The sequence below is a fragment of the Bombus vancouverensis genome, chromosome 5 (genome assembly GCF_051014615.1).
Source record: "Bombus vancouverensis nearcticus chromosome 5, iyBomVanc1_principal, whole genome shotgun sequence".
In the NCBI taxonomy this organism is placed as follows: domain Eukaryota; kingdom Metazoa; phylum Arthropoda; class Insecta; order Hymenoptera; family Apidae; genus Bombus; species Bombus vancouverensis.
Window position 1 is genome coordinate 14,098,976 of NC_134915.1, and position 23,103 is coordinate 14,122,078.

General features: G+C 37.6%; 3 protein-coding genes across 10 annotated transcripts in view; 2 read left to right on the forward strand and 1 right to left on the reverse strand.

Moving 5' to 3' along the window:
• Positions 1–12,230, forward strand: part of Fas2 (neural cell adhesion molecule fasciclin 2) — a 171,465-nt gene extending 159,235 nt beyond the window's left edge. For 3 of the 4 annotated variants that reach the window (XM_033338374.2, XM_033338372.2, XM_033338373.2), the window contains 4 exons: positions 5,731–5,862; positions 6,737–6,806; positions 8,015–8,140; positions 9,181–12,230. In XM_033338374.2, coding sequence (XP_033194265.2) covers positions 5,731–5,862; positions 6,737–6,806; positions 8,015–8,140; positions 9,181–9,322 — 470 coding nt within the window. In that variant the 3' untranslated portion in view covers positions 9,323–12,230. The remainder of the gene's footprint in view (positions 1–5,730; positions 5,863–6,736; positions 6,807–8,014; positions 8,141–9,180) is intronic. The other variant, XM_033338376.2, reaches the window with a different exon arrangement.
• A 21-nt stretch (positions 12,231–12,251) lies between these two features.
• GlcAT-I (Glucuronyltransferase I) lies at positions 12,252–15,214 on the reverse strand. Of its 2 annotated transcripts, none has more exons than XM_076618616.1 (4): positions 15,096–15,214; positions 13,205–13,725; positions 12,842–13,138; positions 12,252–12,774 (listed from the first exon to the last, which is right to left on the reverse strand). In XM_076618616.1, the coding sequence occupies exons 2-4, from the start codon at positions 13,670–13,672 to the stop codon at positions 12,676–12,678; spliced, it is 864 nt and encodes a 287-aa protein (XP_076474731.1). In that variant the 5' UTR covers positions 13,673–13,725; positions 15,096–15,214; the 3' UTR covers positions 12,252–12,675. The 2 variants fall into 2 exon arrangements, with proteins under 2 accessions (XP_076474731.1, XP_033194272.1); XM_033338381.2 differs by lacking the exon at positions 15,096–15,214 and adding an exon at positions 14,139–14,650.
• A 105-nt stretch (positions 15,215–15,319) lies between these two features.
• LOC117158956 (protein FAM135A) overlaps positions 15,320–23,103 on the forward strand; it is a 50,464-nt gene continuing 42,680 nt past the window's right edge. Inside the window, exon 1 of one of the 4 annotated variants that reach the window (XM_033338371.2) lies at positions 15,320–16,101. The gene's annotated coding sequence lies outside the window, so the exon portion shown is untranslated. The remainder of the gene's footprint in view (positions 16,102–23,103) is intronic. The other 3 variants (XM_033338369.2, XM_033338370.2, XM_033338368.2) reach the window with 3 other exon arrangements.

Sequence of the window (23,103 nt, forward strand, 5' to 3'; positions counted from 1 at the left end):
AACACTTCTCATTTTTTCTTCATTATGCTACACATAATTCCTGCCAGAGTTGAAAATCATATTCCCTTACCAAAAAAAAACTGTTCCTTCCCATGTCACAAGTACCAAATATCCAGAAATCGTATCTTGTTTCCATGAAATTCTCTAAGTTGCTTCTTTTCTTTACCACAAATATCAAATATCCAAAAATTACAATGTCTTGATTCCATAATTCTCTAAATTCCTGCAAAATACAGTAAAATAAAGAATCAATTTCTTTCTTATATCAAGCGCCATATATTCCAACGCACAAATCCCTAAGAAACAACTTGCATAATTCCATAAAATTCCTACGACTCCCCCAAATTCTACCAAAATAAAAGAAAAGAAAAACGACTCGTAGAACCCATACCGGGTAACTCCAAAAGGAAGTAACATCTCTACTTTATTATAATCTCTGAGTGCCAATACTTTCGCGTGCAGCGAGCGCAAGCTCGTTCGAGGAACTCGGTTCGCCCCGAAACAGAGGGCCCGTTATAAATAGGCGACGCGTTTCCAAACGAGGACGGACATATGAACGTGACTTAACGCAGGAAAGAGAAGGGTTAAAGAGGCAACAACATGAAGCTAGCTCGCGATATGAAGCGCACCGTGCAATGTCGAGAGCCGTGAATCTATTTTCGAGACACATGGCATTCCTGCTGTGTGCATCGCGAAATTACGATAACGCAATCGTGACTTAAGTGCTGGACAAGTACGGTACCTTCCTGGAAAGATATTCCTCCTTTTCATAGGCATCTTCTCCGTCTCTTGCACGCGGTTGTTAAAGAACTTCGAATTACCGACTTCCTCCAACTTCTTCCAGCGATCAGCACCTCGTCGAAGTACGAAAATTCAAAGTAAGCTCGAAGTCATTTCACGAGACCGGTTAATGGACGCATGAAGTTATTACATTGACCCGTGGAAATTACAATCGTCGTATATATTGCAATCCTTCTCTTTGTCCCGATATATAGCGAATCGGACAGCAGAATGGAAAACGACTTGTAAAAACGAGCAGATTTTCACAAGCGAGCATTAAAATGAACAAAGCCAGTACGAGGAACGCAATTTTGCTGCCGTTAATTTCTGCCGCATAGAAACGTTCCTCGAAAATGAAATTCGTCACCATTCGCCAGCCACCTCCATTTCCATGTAGATATTTTTTTTCTATTCCTCTTATTCGATCCTATCGTCGACCGTTACAATTTTCAATCCTCCCGTCTATTTCGCATCGGATATTTTCCTCTGGCGAGGAAATGGAGTAGAGCTGGTCCTTCGTGCAACGACGTATAATGGTAATAACCGAGCCACGATCCTGTCGATTGCAGCACTCGAGAAAACATTTCTTTTTTCTTTTCTTTTCTTTTTTTTTTTTGCCCTTATAATAAATTTCTTTCTTTGGTTGACATGTCGAATTGATCATCGATAGCGTTTATCGAAATAGCTGTTATTTGTATGGTGAAATACGTGTGCGAGTCGAGTCAGTGGTCGTGAGAAAATTACAAGATGTAGGATACAAGTTAAATTTTGTTTTAGGACATAGGAAATTTTTGACGAATTTATACATGTATTTTCTGATAATACTTAACGAAATGAGTAGAGGCCGGAAATATTAGATTTGAATTTACGGAACTTCTGAAATTTAATCCAAACTTCACCCAGATCTAATCTAGCTGAAACCTAATCCTAACTCAAAGTACAAACTCGACGCTGTGATTCACGGTTTTGTGACTGCATCGGCCTGCATCGAATATGGCAATTTTTGCAACAAAAGGAACTTTCAATTTGAAAGTTTCTTAAACTTAGAAGCTACGTTTTCCGACTCTATTCGCCGAGTGTAGTATCTGAAAATACATACAGGGATCAGTTAAAAGCTTTTGGTGTCTTGAAAATACAACGTTTTGAAATGTAACAGAATACTTCGTTCAATATACTATGGAATTATCCATTATCAATAAGAAGCAATCTTAATTTTCCAATATCTTCTTTATAGAAATCGATACGTTCTGATTTAAAAACTGACGATGTATGTTCATCGATAGCTTCATCCTTGAAATGTGTGGCTCGAGCGAAACTATAAATGTTACGATGTACTGTCAGCAATTGCAAAAGCTTGGAGAAAGATACCATCCATGTTTCAAGGGAATAAAATTAAAAAGGCATAAGTAGAAATTTCTTCAAAGATTTTAGTATAATACTAGTTCGTTTGAAGTATCAGTTAATTAGAGTTTGTCGATCAAATTGCTGTTTCACGTTTCTGTATTTTATTTATCTCCACTGACTCGACTCGTTGACCGCCGTATAAAACTAAAGAGGATGAAACGCAGACCGAGGAGAAAACGAAAAACCATGGACTGAAATGCGTGCACTGTCTTTCGAGCGCCATTTCGTTTCTCTTTGTTCGATCAAATAAAAGGAGGAAGATTGAAAAGGAACGCGTTTCGCGATCAGATCCAGCGTTTTTAAAAGGATTCGCGGTATTCACGTGTAATTGCCGACGAATATATATATATTAAATTGCGATCTGTATACAGCATACACATGTATATGTACAAACGTATATATATATAAATATATATATACATATAAATATTATATGTATATGAAAGATGTCTAGAAGAAAGATAAACATTCTTACGTGCAAGGATTATGTGCTAGCCTAGTGCCTAATATACTATATAATATATATATATATACATTCGTATTTATAACGAGGGCGAACGTTTTATCGTTTCACCTGTGGAAAACACTTATTGTAAATATGAGTATGGAAATATATATGTGAGTGTTCAAGGAATACAATGCCAAATGAATCAGCCAGCAAAGAAGCCACCATCAAATTGTTTCCGCTTCGCTGTGGAGATTGTTGAGTACACCGTAACCGAAGAGAAAATAAGAGATAAGAGACAAATAGAAAATATTAATGATAGGATGAAAAGAAGAAATTAGGAATATCGTTGGTTCTACGAGATTTAACCCCTTGATGCGACGATTGAATTTTATGTTAAAAATCATCGGCCTTTATTTTACAAAATTAGATTCCAAGATAATTGCGACCAAGTTTTTGTATTTTAGGGAGTAAAGAGGATTACAAATGGACGTTCTTATCAGTATAACAAATTATGAAATCACGTATTATGAAATTTGGTTCAAGGGATGATTGCAATGAACTCTTTGTATCGTAAAGAGGATTACAAATGAAGGTTCCTGTCGGCACGAGCGTAAGAAAGGAGAACAACAACGAAAATAATCGTAACGAAGTAACGCACTGGAACAGAATAAAAACGTCTAATCGCTAAAGTTCTTATCTGCTCGAAGCGAAAACGTGCTCCTTTAATGAGCTATACCTAAGTACGTGAACTCGTAAATCTTGGAATTCTTATAATTAATTGGAATTTAAATATCTGGATATTGTATTTTATTCAAAATAATGCATTGTTTATTAAACAAATTCCAAAGCGTCTGATTATTCGCAAAAATTCGCAAAGAACAAAACAGCACGTGACATCATAGAGGGCTAGATAAAAATTGAAAGGGTACGTTTTCCTATTAATCTTCTACAATAAAATAATGGTATTACTCGACGACCAACCATCCAACAGGAATAAATGTCAGTCCAGTAAGCAGTCGTCAAGAAAATTCGAATTTACACTCGCATGCATAAAGAACAGAACTGGCAAAGAAGATGACAGTGAACACAGCCTGTTCGGAGAACCGATCGATGGATCGGAACCGTTCATACGAACAGTCTATTCATTCATCAATGTCTATCAGAAAACATTAGCAGCATCAAACGAACAGTCTAAAAGACGACGCACCATAAATTGAATCATCCGCTTCGGTGATCAGACCGCGACGACACATAAGCATTAAGGGGTTAAGACCCAGCGATGAGAAAGATAAAGAGAACTCGAGCGAAACGGGCTGATCAATTTGAGATGGTTTCTTTCTCGGCCGTCTCGTTCATTTTCCGCCCACCTGTCTCACCGAAAATTAAGAAACGAAGAGCGAAAGAAAAAATTAAGATTTTTGGGACAAATACGAGCAAAAATGTACACGATGGGATGCGACATGCTTCGAAACAGAACGGTAAATATATTGAAGCACATCAGAAGAGTCGAACGACGGGCGTAATATGTATCATACATCTGCTAAGTATACATATATATCGTAGTAGTCCCTCTCTGTTGACTTTTTGAAGCCAAAAAAGCGAGCGTGTGTGTGTGTAAGAAAGAAAGAGAGAGAGAGAGAGAGAGAGAGGGAGGGAGGGAGAGAGAGAGAGAGAGAGAGCGAGCAAGAGGCACTCAGTGGAAAAAAAAATATTAAAAGAGCTTTATGTGTGTGGAGGTAGCACATTTAGACTAGTGACGCGTAGAAACTAACATCGGGAGAGAAAGGTAGCGAATGAAGCTTTCTTCCCCCTTCCTTGAGCTTTCTCAGCACCCATATCTCTACGTCCGGTCCGACAGAAGGGACTACCGCACCCTTTTGTCGCTCTTCCGTTCCGCTATATTTTCGCGCTTGGTATCACACATGTATCTTTGTGCACCAGCTATTTCATTTAATTATCTAGTTCGTTTTTCTTCTTGATTTTCATATCTATTTCTCTAATTTTTATACATATTTGTTTGTTTCTTTTTTAAAAATTGTTTCTTAATCACGCTTCTTTTTATCGCTTATTCGACAACCGATATCATTCTTTCATTGGTATACACATACACGTATGTACATACGTTGGTTCGCTTTGGTTTGATTTGGTGTGCGTGTGTTTAGTTCTCTTGGTTCCTTACGTGTCTACGCTTTGATGAAAACGGATTTTTGGCACTTCCCCAAAACCCCCCGCCGATCTTCTTTCTTTTCAGGAGACTAAAATTAATCGTTCGCGTAACGTGTTTGGTGATGTGCCTAGGTCTCGAGACGGAAACTCGATCGCGATATCAATTTCGCGGTAGACTCATTCGCTTCTATTGCTTCCAGAAACATGTAGTCTCTTCGCGCGAGACACGAAAGTGCTTAAGTGAAATGTAGGGGAGTTTTTGTTTAGATGGAAGCGAAGTTTAGAAGGTTTCTTGTCATGTAGAATGTAGGATTTCTCAGACATGTGGAGTTCGGTGTGGAGCGAGCGATAGATTTATCGCGTATAATTCAATATTTACTAAAATATTGTCTCCATATTTGGAAACTTTCTTTGGGAGAAAATAGCAAAGATGTTAGAATATGATATAAAATAAATGATTCGTGTATATGAATATTTTATAACACGAAATTCTAAAGTAGGATCTCTATATTCTAATTTTTCATATGTAACCTTTATTATCTAAGGATAAAATAAAAGAAAGTAAACCAGCTAACAGGAAGATACAAGAATAATAATAAAAAGGCAGATATATTTGTTAAAAGGACTATTTAAGAAGGAAAGAGTTACTATAAGCATATAGTTTATACTATATCTTAAAACATATGTTGGATTAAAATTTCTACTAGGTTCGTAATATCTTTTATGTGACAAGAAGCTTTTCAAACCTTATTTTGAATGCATAAATTTATAATCGATAGTAAAACAATATACTTTAGACTGGGAACGATTTTCTCTTTATATCATCACCAAACATCGTTGTGAGTAATGCTTCTGCACTAACGGATTGCAAACAAACAAATGTACATTTTCTGTCATGATATTTTTCTGATACATGATTCTTATCCTTCAAGGTATAGACACAACTGTGGTTCATCATCAAGGACCTCTGATATCAAGCGCAGCCATAATTGGTATCGTCATCGCGGTACTATTCATTATTATTATCGTGATCGACGTGATCTGCTGTTGCGCGCATAAGACAGGTGAGAATATTTTTTTCGCATATGTTTCACAAACTTATCACGAGTTGCAGTATGAATTTCTTCTAAAATTTAGAAATATTAGATTGCATAAGACTGTAACACGAGCCGAAATAAAATTATAGCGAAATGTTGCAACGTAATAGTCATAACAGTTGCATTTGAAACGGTAATATTGAGCTTGGCAATTTATATCTAAGAAAATTATAGTATATACAATATGAAGTAAAAGTGTAAATGAATTTATTAACAATCGTTTCACACGTGCGCCTAATTTCCCAACATAAACCTATTCACAATTTCGACATAAATTCTAAAACACGTCATAGCATTACATGCATGCGCAGCGCGAATTTATTAGCACTCGCGACCTCCGGAACGTATCTAAAATTGCAAACTGGATTTATATGAAATTACAACGTTAATTTGCTTGATATAGCAGCGCGAATTTATTTGGAATTACCCGCGGCATAAACTTGTTCCAAATTGCAACGCAGATTTATCTAAAAGTGCAACTGTGATTCTACATGAAATTGCAACGTTAGCTCGCGCTAAGTGATCATATAGAATTATTCGGTTTTGATAAGTAGATTTTATCAAGTTAGAAAAAGTTTAGTATAAAATATAACTGGAAAACTCTTGACAAAAACAGTTCTCGTCAAAGTGTTGGATTTTTTAGATCAGAATGTATTTTCATAACCAGAAGCTAGGCTTATAACTATACAAAAGTATTTAAAAATGTGTATCATTTTTCAAACATGGACAAGAATCATTTTTGTTACGAGCCCTTTAATTTTAAGGAAAATCTTTTTCACGATCGACATTGATATCTTTCTTTCTTGTTTTTTCCAATGATTTTATGAAATTTTTATTACAGGAATCATATATTACGTGTGTGAACGTTCCCGCCGAAAGCCAGTAGACGAAGAGGACGCGAAACTTGGCAGGTGAGGCTCATTCCAATCGAATTCTTTCGATACGCGTTACACGTACCTACATACTCACGATATTTAGATCGATTTACTTGACTTTCTTATATACATTATATATATATTTTACATTGTGCTTTGGCAAGTCTTTGGCGCTATATTTACCGTGTCATCGAACTTTGCACCCACCATCGAACTTACAAAACCTCCGTGAAACTCTTTCTTTCGCATCACAGAGGTCGAACGAATTTTTGTGACTCGAATGGAGATTCCTGTTGGAGCCGTGACTAACGTGCAAATTAGTTTACGGAACGTGTACGAGTTTCAAGAAAGATTTACCTGAATATTCGTGGAAATAGTACCGGTTCGTTATAGGGTTGCCGAAGTTTTCAACAACAAAAATTTCGATAGCTCTTATTTGAAAAATTCCATTAAAATAGGTCCGAATATCGGAAAGAAGATTTTTTTATATAATTGTGATATCATTTGGTTATAGATGTTTTATCCTGCTACGATCCTCGAATTTTGATATTTCAATCTTACTTTGGTTTTTTTCATTTTTCATTAATGGATTCATTTCGTATATAGCCTCCGTTACTAAAATATAGAATACATATTAAAGTAAAATATTGTAAAATTAAGTAATTTAATTCGAACAACTGCAAATCATCAACAACTCGTTGACGATTAAATTAGATTTTCATCTAAATTCGATGAGACAAAAATGCTTATTAAATTTCTTTTATATCAGACATACATTCCTTATACTAGAATATTTTCAATTTATCTTTCATATAGTTTTTTGAGCCTAAATAATTACTTAATTTTGCTAAAAAGTGAGTTTTATTCTGTATTCATTCGTGTGCATTCTAAGTAATGCGATGTCCTTACTGAGATCCATGAACTCGAATTGTCCAGACTTTCTACGATCTCAGTCTTCATTCTTAATAGCATAGCGAGGGTACAAAATAACGGAATAAAAATCTGAACGACCACGAAGAGAAGCCCTTATAGTCCGAACTTAATGGATACTTGACAAATCGAAACCGGGCATCCTTTATAGCGTTCTTATCGAACGTTTGTAGTTGCAACTATATTTATCCCGCAAAAAGGTAGTAGAGTGTCCCGTGGTTAAATCGTCCGGTTAACTCGTTAAAACCTAGCCCGCCATTAGGAGACACTTTGACTCTCTCGCATCTGTCTCTTTTTTTTTTCTTTACCGGTAGTCTTTACGGTTGGCGGTTTCCATTGCCGTATTGCGACCAAAAAATGGCCAATGTCGCCGGGGTCACGGCCATCCAAGACTCGGGTAGTGGAAAAAATACCATTAAATTGGTCAAACATACTGCCATGTAAGAGAGATACATAAGTGAAAATCAGTAAGAAGCATGGCCTCTCACGAAGGGGCTCCGACACGGCTTTCTACTTCGCATGATGTTTTTTTCGTTTTTTTTTCTTTGTTTAACACTCTTATATTCTTCCCGTTTTTTATTCTTTATTTTCTCTTTTTTTTTATTCCTCGGCTCCACGATGCTAGTGTACATCTTGGAACGTCAAATACGTAATTCAAGAATGGCATCAATGGAAACGAAACTAACGGTCCGTCGATAAAAGAAATTGAATTTCTAGAATTGCAGCATGAAAGGATCTTGTCTGTTTCCTTTCCTCGTCTCATCCTTCTTTTACATGTAATTTATTTTGCCGCCAACCACTTTCCGAACGAAAGAACACTGTACATTATTCACCATGTTCAGTTCATTTAACGCTTACCTATTTTCTCTGTCTCTGTCACTCTTTATGCGCGCTGCATAAACTATCGCCATTATTCGCCCGTGCTTTGGCTATGCTGCATGAGATATCAACACTCTGAAGTGATATTAATTGCCCGTTAACTACGTAGCATACTCACCACTATTCACTCTAATTTACCCTGTTCTATTCAACCGTGGATTTGAGAAAGTAGGTAATTCAATTTCATTGCCTCGTGGAAAACGTTACCGTGGAGACAGGAATATTTTTCAGTCGTAAATATCGCACACTGTTATGTACTACGAAATGTACAAATAATTTAATGACATTTCAATTCACTTACCTTTTTCGTGAATGTTCTCCATCATGCAAACTTTAGTTATATTTATTCTTGATGTTGTACGTTGTTATTTCATCGTATATCATATAACACGCGACGAAGAACGAAGATACGATACTTCAATTGCAAATACACAATACTAACGAGTGATGGCATGCATTATGCGTATTATTCGATGTTGCACCACGCGCCGCATCTCGACATGCTCTCTTTTATGCCCAGTACTAGAAATTAACCGTATAACAACCAGCTGATAAATAGTCTTCCATTAATAACCCCACTTTTTCTATTGAAACATTTTAGAGACGAGAAGGAACCACTGAAGGAAGAGAAGAAAATCACACCGATCATCGACTCGGGTCTTCGCCGGGAGACATCTATCACGTTTGACGGCAAAAGATCCGTCTCAAAAACTGGTTTCGTCGGCAAGGATTCAGCGGTCTAGATATTCTTCCGGCGTACTAGATTGTAAATCAACCATGGAAACACCATTTCTGGCCGAAGTGTTCTCGAACGATACGAAAAACAACAGATAAGCCCGTACATCCCGAAACGTACACGTAGGAAACAGAGTTTCGCGGTTGCTAAGAATCTTCTCCTTTGACGAATTCGAATTTCAAAACGATTTGCGACTCTACTCGGGATTTGCGCGGGAACGTGGAGCAACGAGACGTGTTCAGAATGACACCTCGGTTTCCGTTTCTTAGATGAGACACGACGCGCCATCTCACCGCGATCAAATAATACAAAATCGTATTCGTCTGCTTCATTCGCGGAATTTTCAAAGATCGATGCGATAAATTCGCTCGTACATTCTCGTCCGCCCTTCCTTCTGGAAGGTAGGACAAAAAGATTGTAGCATTTATTCGTAAGTCTGCACGTTACCGATTTTTCTCGATACAAAATTCATCTACATGATTTTTCATCAGTCGCGATAGTTCTGTGTGTATAAGAAAAATATATCTCACTTTCTCCCCTTCCTCGCCAATGTAGTCACCAAAGCGTATGAAAAATAATTGTAATCTACGATCTATGGTAAAGTACGAAACGTATTGTAATCCAAGATCATATTGGGGAAAAGAGGAAATTATCGATATAATGTAACTTAGCGAATATTGCAAGAAGGAGGAGGTAGATAGATCGCTTAAACGAGAAGAAAGCATGTACAAAATTAATCGTGAAATTGGTAGAAGTTGGTCGATAATTAGTGATCATTGCTTCGAGGCACCCTCTAGATACTCGCAGTCTAGTACGCTGGGTAGTACTGTGTTATCGTGTGCACAGCACGAAACTAAAAAAGAAGGAACGGTTTACCTATTCTATATCGTTTCTTCTACGTTAATAGAAGGAACATGGTGTAACAATTATTATAGAAATAAGAAACTGAAGTTTTAAGAAGTTTTGCGAACGAAGTAGAAACGGACGGAATAGGTTACGTCTCTCTCTCTCTCTCTCTCTCTCTCTCTCAGTCTCAACGAGGTTCAGTATTCTATAAGAACCTCTGGTCTGTGTATATATACTTTTAAAATTTATCATATTTCCTCGACATGTTCCATTCATGTATGTTTTTCGACTAGAAGTCGTATTATATGTTCCAGATTCACAAACACAGATATGCTGCATCTTATTCGGCACGATTCTAAACGACGAATTATCAATTTCGTGGTTATATGACTTGATTTCAAAGACTGATTCCTTTAAGCGCGTAACCTTATGAAAACGAATCGTACCGATTATTAGTGACGATCAAATAATTCAGGCTAATAAACGGTTTAAAATTTTGTTTCGTCGTTTACGTATCTTTTGACAAGATTTACCGCCACGTGTTTCCTCTAGCCATGAACAAACTTTTACAAAAATATTTCTGCCGCTCGACTTTTGAGTATGGTTATATGTATTCTTGCCGTGACAACCAACATGACTGATGTATTGGTTAGGAGCCGTACGTTTATTCGGTTAATTAATACGTAGTTATGTTTTTTACTTCAAAGTGAACATCATTTGCGTGAAATATTGTTTCCTTTATTCGCGTCCTAATTTATCGTGATAGTTTTTGTCATTTATATCTCACAATGTAAAGATTACATCGTCGAGGCATCGCGTGCAAGAGCAGCCTTAGTGTCTCTGTCATTTTTACATCCTTTTTTTCGTTATTAGTATTTTATGTATCCTATGTAGTTACCCTGTATGTAAGAAAGTAATCTAACCGAGAACTGGTTAGCTTCCGCGATGAAATTGTAATCGATAAGATTATGTATCATCACGATCGGATTATTGATACAGTTAGAGAACAGTATACTTAAAAAGCTGTAAAATACGAAAATTAAAAGAAATGTTACCGAAAGAAGTCGTATTCGATATGTCGACCGCGATGGCATTTTAATAAGTCCCAAATGTATCTTTCGACAATTAAGTCTCTCTACTGTGTATGTATAGTGTAATCGAAGCAGCGATATCTTCGATTCGGCTAAGTAAACTTTTCTCCTTTTGAGCACTAAATTAATACTTGACATTTGTAACAGGGATTCGAATCTTTTTGTTTCAGAAAAAAGAACAATCGAAAGCTGCCATATACATTATATATTATATTCGATAATATTAAAATAATGCCGATTTTTTCCTAATGTGTAAGATGGCTTTTCAAGAAAACGCAGTTAAAATGTGATAAGTTTTTGTAAATGCTTGTAAACGTTTTTCCTAATCTTTAAGAAAATATTGGAAATAAGTTTAGGAGGGTTCGCTAAGTTTAGAATGTTGTATGTGAAGTTGGAAGGTGTGTTCGCAAAAAAAAAAGAAGAAAAAGTAAACTGAAAAAAATAATCGATGTGTGTATATTTATTTAAGATAATTGTACCTCTACCTAAAGAAAAAGAAATTAAAAGGTCATCGTTCCCTTACCTGCGAACACACTTTCTGCAGGGTAGCTTTTTTACGTACCGTAAACAGAGTTTTGCCAAATATATAGTACTTATTAGCTTATAAGTCAACGAGTACACATTATAGGTACACAAGGAATATATATTACATCGGAAAAAAGAAGGAGAAAAAAAATAGTGGATTGTTCATTGTAATTGTCACGCAGTATTTTCGAGCCTTCATCGAGTCAAGAATCGATGATTCGATGAGGAAGAAAAGACACGTTTATCTAGCTATTTTATATTCGTTGCCAAAATCCGTAACCCAAGTAGCTTCCCACAAAAAGTATTACTGCGCATCTTCCATTTTAAAGAATATTATTACGAAACATTATTAAAATTCGTAGGTTAAGGCATATTTTTTATGTATGCTTTTTCTGTACGCGTCAAGGAAACGTACTCGACTAATAAAGGATAAAGAACATTTTCAAGGTCAAATGATTCACGTCTACATTAGCATTTCATTTTTTTACACGAAAAATTTTATTCATCTATATACCATTTCTTCAACAATATAAAAAATTATCGATTCGTAAAATAAAGCGATGCTTAACAATAGTATGTAACCCAGGCCATTATGTTATCATGCATACTATTGATAAGCATATTCTATGTAGAATGTAGGATATATAAAATGCAATAGTGTCATATGTACATTCTACATCCTTACTGAATATGCAGCTATAAGCGGCTATCTGTTACATGGCACTGCATTGTTCCTCAATTTAAAAAGTACATGGTCAAATGCGAATGATAAAAAGCGTATATAAAACTAATTTTTCTTTCGGGATTCAAAAACTTAATATCATAATAGGAATATCTTTTACTATCAAACTTAATATCACTATATCAAAATATTGCAAACAGCAGTCTAATTTTCTTATCACACTTCAATATCTACATTTGAACGTTTACCTTTCTTTATCAATAGTTGTTCCACGTTTAACTGTGGTGGCTCTGTTCGTGTGTGCCATACGTACACCTGTAGACATAAATAATTATTTGATTTATACCATAAAATATATAAAAAGAAAACAATCAATAAATACCTTTGTGCAACAATCTGCTAACGGTTCTAGTTCATCTCTACTAACAATTTCTGACAATATCTCACTCTCCTGATAACCACCCTGAACGTCGTACGAAAAAGCGGCATTTTTATTTTCCAATAAAAGTCGCAAGTTGATGGCAAAACCCGCCATATCTAATGGAAATGGTCGCTCTGGCTTCCACGCAGCATTAAAACCGATTACTTTATTAGTAGCGTTATCACATATTGGTTTCTCCACCATCAAACCACCGACTAGACCAACAGGCCACACACCGACCTTCTGTATCTTCTCCATCTGGAACACACATAAGTTATGTAACGATTTCGTGACTGGACCGATTGCTATCGTTAATGTTCTTACCTCGTGAAATAATTTAATCGAATACGTATTGTCGTCGTCAGCAAAAAATACTATGCCTTTGTCGGTCGGCCTGCGATTTTCCCGAAGCCACTGTAACGCTGCATTTCGTTGTTCGACGCCACGTGGCTTCTTCCAATTCGGGTCATTTCGCCCCAACTTATAATTCGGCGGGGTTGCCGCAGCCAAATGGGTAAAAAGTAAACCACTATCTTCTAAAAGTTGCGAAACGAGTTTGGTCTTTTTTCCCGCGTCTTCGACGACAATCCAGTGGAAGTTGGGTATATGAAGAAACGTTTGCAACAACCGGGTCAGCTCTGCCTTTTGCACAGGCCTGGCAAACGTAGGGGTAATGGCATAAATCATAGGCTTCTCAGCAGGTTCCTGTTTCTTTACGCTTAACATGCCATGCCCTTCCAGCCTCTTAATTACACTATATGTTAATCCATACAGGTCTCGTTGCTCGATCATTAATGATTCCAACTTATTCCTTAATTCCCGCCATTTATAGCTCTCTTGATAATCTTTTGACAAAAATATTGATACACATCATTACAAGAAAATAACTTATAATTCGAATGCAAATTAATAAAGATTAATCGCAGTTTTTAATATTTAGACGGGATCTGTTTATTTAATGATGAAAAATAATTAGAGAAAAGAAGAATGACTAATATATTACATCCTATAATATATACATTCTTGTATATTATCGATAAAATGCAAATATATGACATATAATAATAATGAAATACAAGTTATAAGGTACTCTACGTTCTACATGGAGTTTCCTCGAATATCGCGGGCAACATGCGTAGAAACTGTGATAACATATCAAATTTATGTGTCATGCGTTTTTACATTCATGACAGTTTATCTGTTGTAGAAGATGGAGGTGTATGCACAACTCTACGTACAATAGTAAAGAAATACTTACATATAAAACATTGAAACGCAATCACATTAATCAGGAATAGTATTAACAAGCCTTTATAACGAAAGCGGCCCCACATATTAAATTTGGTACCGAATTCGTCGGTGAGGAATACACTTTCCGTCATTGTTGCCGCGCCATGACACTATTCTGTATGCTGACTGTATTTATTCGCGGCGGTTACGATCTTTTGAAAAAAGCCAGTAGTGAGATCTAACCTTGAACGCAAAATCGCGTCGTGAAGGACACATCGTGTAGTCATTCTTTAACAATGAGCAGTAATCAAAAGATAATCACAGTTTATAACTGCATTATCAACAGAGTTCAATTAAAGCCACCGCAAGATTCATAGAGCAACAATATTTCCGATTTATTCATACAAAATTCACTTATGATTTTAATAGATGCGATACGGGCACACAATGTTGTAGCTTTTATAACCATCGCAAACTTTCAGCAAAGACGAATTTTGGAAATAAAAAATGAAACAAACGCATTCACACGTTACTCACAGGTTAGTATCATACACTGAATAAAAATCCCTAGGGCGTATGCAAACTGACTTTGCATAGGATTCTTGACACCAAATTTAGAACAAATATCATACATATTTGTATACGTATATTATACGTTCTATAAATGTCAATAATAGAAGGAAAATAAGAGGAAACAGGGTCTTTTTGCACAATTGAACTAATATAAATAGTGAAATTTTACAAGTCACGAGTTACAAATTACTAATGCTAACCTATAACTTACAACATGTCAATTCACTAATACTATTAGTTGGTAAATCATTGTGTAAGAGAATCATGATAACCAGTAGATAGTAAAATTATGAATATAATTTATAATATTAACTAACTACATAACGTACTCCATAATAAAATAAGTAATGAAACGAAAACATTTCGGTAACAAATTTTTCATTATCGTTCTTTCCTCCATAAAATTAATTACCTTTAATCGCTAATTTTTCCTTCTTGAATTTTGAAATCGAAAAATATCTACAGCGCCAACGACGGAGTACCTCCGCTTCCTTGGATAGACCTTTTCAAACATAAACTCCCTAGAAGTCATGGGGATAGTAGCGACACCGGCTACAGTCGAACGAATTCGGCTGATTTCGGGCGCGTGCCATACGAGGCGCGCGTAGAGGAGCGCATGCTGGGACGTGTTACGGACACGCGTGTGTCAGGAACGCGCATACATTTCTGTCGTGACTGGCCAGAAGGCGGCGCAGAGGGGACGTGAAGGGGTAGAGGCTTGGGAGAGCAAACAGGCGCGTAGATAGGCCAGCTCACACGGTGGAGTTTCCGCAGCGAGCTACGGAATCATCTTATGCTCGTAGGTTGCCGCGCGTGACTCGTGTTCAGAGGGTTCCTCGTTGATGGTCACGCGTCGTGTCAACGCGAATAGTGACTAACGACATTTGACAACAGCACGATCGCGCCGCGTTTAAAAAGGGTGGTTCGATGATTATTCACGAGAATCAATCGCGGATAACTTTGAACAGGAAAAGAGGGTAAATGCCGTGTAACTGGTTTGCGAACTGATCGCCAGTATCAAGGCGGTACGACGAGCTGCTGTGCCTGTGCTACTCGTGGTGGCGAGTGGCAGTGGTAGTAGTGGTCGTGGCGGTGGTGGTGGCTTTCTATCGTGGTGGTGTCCGTTGGTAGTCGAGACTCATATCGTGGTGGTGGTGGTAGTAGTGGTGGTGCTGTCAGAATAGTGCTGCGCCTCGTTCGGTGACGGTGGCAAGGGAGAGAAGGAAAAGTGGCCCTCGAGGTTACGAGGCCAGAGGAGAAAGTGGGTGTTGCCGGGAGTGACAACGGGAGGATCATCTAGGTCCTCGACGCCAGGACTCGTGGAACAGGGGAATCGGAGTATAGGATGCTCGTCGGTCGACGATCCAGGAGTCGACGTCTCCTAACCGAGAGCCTGATCCTCGTTGATCGTGTGCCTCGTGAGTATCAACAATCTCCTTCCCAGGACATACATTCCAGTCCAGCATATATGTAATTTCTTCCTTCGATCATTATTTCGTCTGCTACTCTCTTTCTCTATCTCTCTCTTTTTCTCTGTACAACGTTAACTGTACGTTGATACTCTGGAACGTTAAGTAAATTCTAGTTCTAACAATTTCGTCATCATCCCCCACGTTACCATAGGCGTGCAAGATTACCGAGTGTCCGGATCCTTAGTTTCCCTCGACGATTTCGGAAGAGGCATTTAGTTTGACGGCTATGAAGGAAATAGAGGTCGGATGCAAATTACGAGCGTGGACGAGGTGGTGCGAGCGATGGGCACGGTAATTGGGGCGAGGGGACGCTGGCTCTGGTGGGTGCGGGGGTGCGAGAGGATGCGTTGGATACTTCCCCTTTTGCATCCTCTTCCTCGTTTACACCCTCTCCCATTTTCCCTTGCAATTTTCCTTGTTTCTCTTCGCTCGCGTTTTCGCGTTCTTCATTTCCCGCCCACCCCCTCAGCCGGTTCTGTAAACAGGAATCACTGACGCGTGAAGTACATGGGCGTAGGTAAAACTCGACTTCACACACCGGTTCTCTTCGTCGAGATTTTTTCGACGTAACGAGGGACCGGTGGCGTTATCGTGTACAACGATGACTCTGTGGTGCCCTTTCCGCTTCACTTTCCGCGTGCCACCTCCGTGGCCCTCGTCTCGTCGGATAACAGCGGTATACACGAATACCAGAAATAATACTCGAGACTCGTCGACCAGCCGAGGGAGTCGAGAACACCCCCCTCTCGTTTCGTTCTTCTCTGGTAGTGTGCACTGGCCTCGATTAGTTCTCGCTTAGAGAGAGAGAGAGTTGTGACCGGATTATTCCTTTTTTTCTTTTTTTTTTAGGGGTAGCGTAGAGGGTGAGAACGGAAGGGGTGCGCTAACGACGTCACCGTGTCGAGTGAGTCACGGCTTCTAAATTGATCCCCCACCATGGTTACTCTTCCTCCTGTTCCTCTTGCTTTACTCCATCTATTCCAGCTTTTTCTTTCTTTTTCTCTCATCGTCCAGTCGCTCGTTCTATCCTTCTCCTACCATCCATCTCGTTTTGCTTCATCTCCATCAACGAAGCGAAGCACGTTGATTTAATTCCCAATGCAACGTGCCCCACTGATTTACGCGACGAGAAAATATGCCAGGCCAAGAGGGAATGATCGTGCCTGAGGTCGTTCTCCACGTAACGTGCCTTCAACTTATGACGACACTCGTTCAATAATTTCGCAAGGTTACGGAAACTGTCGATACCATTCCGACCATGTTTCGCAAGAGTAATCGATCTCGTGATTCCGGCATGCGGTCAGCTCGGTCATAAGACAATGTTCTGTCCACAATATTTCCGGATTCTTCAGCGCGTTCATAGTAAGTTATTTAACATATTCTTGCGCGACGGCTTTAACCGAGACGAGATAAGATTAAATCATCGATGATATTGCGTGACGGCATATACCGTGATCGTTGTCTCGTTATCAGGTGATGCGATAATTGAGAATAGGCTACAGGTTGGATGAGATTCTTAGACATTTTACGTACTAATCCCTATGTACTTACTTGTTAGTGTTCCTGACATGAGATATCTTAGGCTTTTGTTTTCGATTCGATGAAGGATGATTGTTAAGTTATAAACTACATTTGCAATGCAAATGCCTCGCTAGTGCATACGAAATAAGGTTTATTTGATCGAAATCTTTAGTTACAAGACTCACGAAAAGCCAAGGTGGTGCTTAACGTGTTGAGAATGATTTAAGGGCTTAGCTATCGTTGAATTTATAACTGGATCACAAGTTGAATCGAATCGAGATGTAGCCTAAAGTATATGAGTTGATAGTTGGACATTGCACGAAACCTACTAATTTAAAGCAACTATCGAATATATTTCAACGACCGTTCTTTTAATCCCTTATGACTTCTTTAATACTGGGTATTATTGTACAGGTATATATATGTATAAGCGAGTTTTAATCGTTCATTGCTGAAAGGTCGTGTGGAATAATGAAATGTTAAGTTGTTACTAATTTTCAAGTCGAAGAATTAAAATAGAAGTTTGAGTTTAATACAAATGACGTGTGAATACACGTGGCAATTTTCATAAGGAGCTTTTATCATAAAGAGAATGATATAATTAATCGAATAAAAAAGATCTATATTTCCATCCACAAGGTCGACGTTATATTTTTACCAACTCTATATTTTATCTTATCAGTGCTTGAAACTTTCCATCAATTTTCATCCCCAATGCTCATCTCGCGACTTACTCAGAAGACGAGATATTTTACAAAATTCGCATTAAATTGAGAACATTTCATAGGCTCTCGAGGAAGTAAAATTTCCCATTAGCCCGGTTTTTTTTGGAATCTAGTGAAAGAAGAACGAGTGGAGCGTGCGTGTACAAGACATTTCCTCTTTCTCGTTTGTCTGGAACACAATTCACGGATCCCGACTTTTCTCCACGCTTCTTCTTCTTCCACGGTTAAGTTACCGTTTCAATGTAACTCTTGTGTTTTCTTTTGACCCATCCGCGCGTCGGCTGTTTCCTCATTAAGAAATGGGAAGTTCTTACGAGAGGCCGGAATGAAACGAACGAGCGTCACAGCGGCGAACGAACCAAGCACACGACCACTCGTAACAATATGGCGAAATGAATATCACGGAAATATCGGGGAACGGTTGGACGACCAGAGGAATCCATTATCGAGCCTTGATATCTTCCCCTTCTTCCATTTGTCCGACCAGGTTCTTTATTTCTTTTCGCGATGATGCTTTATTAGCGTCTCGTTTCCACCGAGATGAATAGCTTTTCCTGTGGTTGGTTGCGCGACGCTGCGCCGAGGGGATGAAAATCGTCGGCAGCTCGCGAATTCAATGGCCGCGAGTTACCTCTCCTCGGTAATTCCTTCTATTCGCGGATTAAGCGATCGTCGATCGTCGAAATTGCATTTTTGCGATAGGAAGATTCCGCGGTCCCAAGTTCGTAAACGACCACTCTGACATTTTCTATCGACGTCCCTGCAAAAGGTCACCGAATGTGGAGCAACTTTTGAGCGGACCGATCGAGCGTCCTCGTGGGAGCCGCGAGAGCTTGCCTCTATTATACACGGTGACATGAAAATAAATAAACAATATTTACTATGGTATTCTATTTTTCTTAAGAATGGAGATATTGTTTTATACCAAACACTGAGCGCTGTAGCATCGTCTCAAGCAGATACTGTCGGTGGAAAAGATGTAGTGAGATCATAAAACTGGCCAAGCGTTCAAGTTTACGTGTTTCAAGAGACGAAAGACGATATAGAAAGATAAGGAGCTCAAGATCTCACTGAAAACTAAGCAGATTTAATTTAAAATTATTTCTTTCTTCGCGGTATATTTTTAAAAATTGCGTGTACTATAGCTTGGAAAGCGGGTTTTAAAAAAATCTTATATAGTATGATCTTGATATTTTTACTACAATATACAGATTTAACGTTATAAAGTTATAATATCAATTGGTATCGCCGATTAATCATTTAATTGACGAGTAAGTATTCAACTACTTTCATGAGCCATTATATATCAAAGCTTATTTATTTCGATGTCACCCTGTATACGCGTGTCGTATACACACATTTTTGCACGGCGTGGAGCTTGACAGGCGCGAAATCGACAGTCTGGAACGAAAAACTCGCTTCATTGAATTAGCAGCGACGGAAGCGTCGTGCTCGTTGGCGCTGTGAAATTAATTAGGCAGTCATCGGCGCGGAACGTTTTTCGATTGATCTTTTGCTACGAGGATCGAACCGTTTTTGAGGATAAAATGGTTTTTGGAACGAGTAGATTGGATCGAGGCCAGGTCATTTTCCGACTTCTTCGTCGGGATTACGTTGGAATTGAATTTCATGTCTTACGTAGCGTTCCAAGGTCTCTTCCCAATGCCATACGATAATATAGCTTAGGCTACGTTATTTTATTGATAATATGTGGCCGTTCAAAGAGTTATATAAGTCAAGAAATATCCTTTGACTGCTTTTGTTTTTTCAAGTTGAAGCCGTGACGCATTGATGTCTGATCGGTGACGATCTCGTTCTACCGTATCTTTCTTATAAATATATATTATATTAGTGCATATAAAGTGTCATTTCTTTAAAATATTATGTATTTAATGTACACTTTTTTAATGACTAACTATTTTCTTTATCACAGATTTATAAAAAATTTTTTAAACGAAGTACCCATAGTGGCTTCGTTACAGTTTCTTCTAAAATAATTTACGGATTGAAAAATTGTTAGCAATTTTTATTATACGTTTTCTACGCTTAAAGTTGTATAACAAAGTCATAGGACTATTCTAATTATTCTTGACGGCTGGTCAATAAGATTTTGATTTTTCTATTATAAATCTTTCTAATATGGAGTATATGTGTTTTATAGCGAATTTCTTCTTTTTCTTTTTAGTGTGATGCTCGATGTAGATTTAATGATTTTTTAAATGCAAATGTCATTATATGAATTTATCATACATTTTGTGCTTCAGACATTTTATTATTAACCATGCCTAGTAGCCAACTACGTTTCTACGTGAACTATATTTTTAAAAATTACTTGTGTGATGTGAAATATTTAATATGAAAAATATTTTTAAATTAGACGTACCTTTGACTTGTTCGCCTTTTACTCGGTTTTTTAGTTATTTATCGTTGTCGGCCAATTATCGTTATCACAACAAATTCATTTGAAACTGATATTTTACAACTTTCTTTGTACATACACGGTGTATCGTTATGACTGTCTCTCCTTAGTTGAAAAATTGTCCGAAACCGTTCTTCATTTTTTTATTTCATGAATTTTGGGAATTATAATATTCATATTTTAATCTTCTTATCAAATCATCCAAAAATTTCGAACTGTCGCGTCCAAAGTTATAACTATCCTTGTTAGAATTATAAAATATGAAGTATTTCTACAGTGAGATACTGTATTCGTTATTTAATTTTGTTTTAACTATTTCTGAAAGTTTTCTAGTAATCTTTTGACATGCAAATGCCAGATTTATCTGTTAGCAAGTATCAATTTATTTAAAACGTCTGTTATATTAATAAAATTATATTTTTCCGTCATTTAAACTCTGCTTTTATTTATTTTCATAGTTGGGTCATGCACTTCCTCGGTATAATGTTAAAGGGTTATATATAAGTTTACTATTGCAGAGTTCATTTATTCCACGCTATTTTTCAATTTCCTATTTATAAATTATTTATTTATAAATTAAAGATCTTCACATTCTAACACATAGTTAATCTAAACTACTTTCGGTTCAAAATTCTTAATAACGATTGTCATAGCATTGATTTAGAAGAGTGTCGAATATTACACGAGTATTTGTCGCAGCAGATTGGATATTGTTGAAGAAGCAATTATCTAAGAAAGATTGTAAGAGGGACAAGTATTTCGTCCGAACTCACAATTGTTTCATTTCGAAACATCGAGGCTCTAGAACTTGAAATTCAGCGGAGTTCGTGATCTCGATAAACTATTATATGCATATTTTTAACAATTCACTTAGCCTCTCGTGCAAGAAAAGAACGTAATATCACGATTACACTACAAAACAAAGTTACAAATCTACTCGTTCGTTCAACGTGAAAAAATACTCTACAGAAAGTAATAAAATAATCGTGAATTCATTATATATATCTTAACAATTACCTACACACGAATTCACACCAGTACGAACCATAAATTCCTGGCTACTTTGCATAATTCTATTTTATATCTCACGATTGCTCTACTTAGATAACGTTTTTCGTACGCGATGGAGAATCATACAAATCTAACGAAAACATCGGTTAGAAGCATATCGTTTCAAAGCCTAGAATTTACTGCATGAATTTTCATAGTATATATAAATCTGCCAGAGAACAACTTACTATGTAATCCTGAAACAAATCTTCCATTAGCGACTTTGACAATCCTTCAATCTCTGAATCCGCCAAAAGTCCATTCAAACATGGTCGAGTAAAACGAAACAGCCACAGATCGACTGTCCGACATGGTACTATCCCATTCTACTGCGCTCGCAGTGACTCGCGTAGAAATTGTCGCTCGCTCAATCTTTCCAGACGATTGTTTGTCACAGTGAATAATATAATAACAGGAAATATAATCAAAATGAAAAAATGACTGAAATTTGCAAAATGGTAGATAAAATATTATTTTCAAAGATAGATAATAATTATAAGATGTATAATTTCATGAAAAATATGCAATTCCTAAAATTTCTACTTTGATGTATTCTTATGAAATGAAGTTTCGGTACAAAATAATTTTATGAAATTTCATGTACGAAACTCGCCCTCGCTTTCTCATAATACTAATTTTCAAATGTGCTGCAAATAGTATCGATGTACTGTTGCTCTGATGCTGTTCTATTCGATGAATATCTGTGTATCTTTGTGCTGGTAGATGGACAACAACCTTTGAAGCAGACAACATCATTGCGTGCAAACCTTAATATCGTTGATCTGATACCACCGTTAAGTTGTAGACACAACAACTTTAACTGGTGATCGCGTGTCGTTCTCCTCGATTCGTTACGCCGGATTCCCATTCACGACGCGGTATAAATCCGCGCGTGTCGACTCGACGGATCGCCTTTTATCCAAATTGAAACCTTAGCGAGCAGACCGAACGACTACGGTCATTTTCCACTTCGATCGACACAGTGGTCAGTGAACTGGCGCGTACACACACGATGATACAGACGAAAGAAGCATCTATGCGATGTGTAAGAGAGTTGGGTTCGGTTTCGATCGAAGGGCGAGGTTGTCGCCGACGAATCTGGATGAACAATCCAAGGCGGATGGCAACCGACCAGGAAATAACCAATGCCAGGTCAGACATCCAATGTTGGTGCGTGATCGATTCTTGGCTTGTAGCATCCCGTTGATTAGGCGACGAGTGCCACGGATGCTT

Coding starts and splice junctions, on each gene's coding strand:
- GlcAT-I (XM_033338381.2), bottom strand. CDS start 14,262: ATGACGGAAAGTGTATTCCTCACCGACGAATTCGGTACCAAATTTAAT. Junction 13,139..13,204: donor CGATTAAATTATTTCACGAG/GTAAGAACATTA, acceptor TGTGTGTTCCAG/ATGGAGAAGATACAGAAGGT. Junction 12,775..12,841: donor TAGCAGATTGTTGCACAAAG/GTATTTATTGAT, acceptor TTATGTCTACAG/GTGTACGTATGGCACACACG.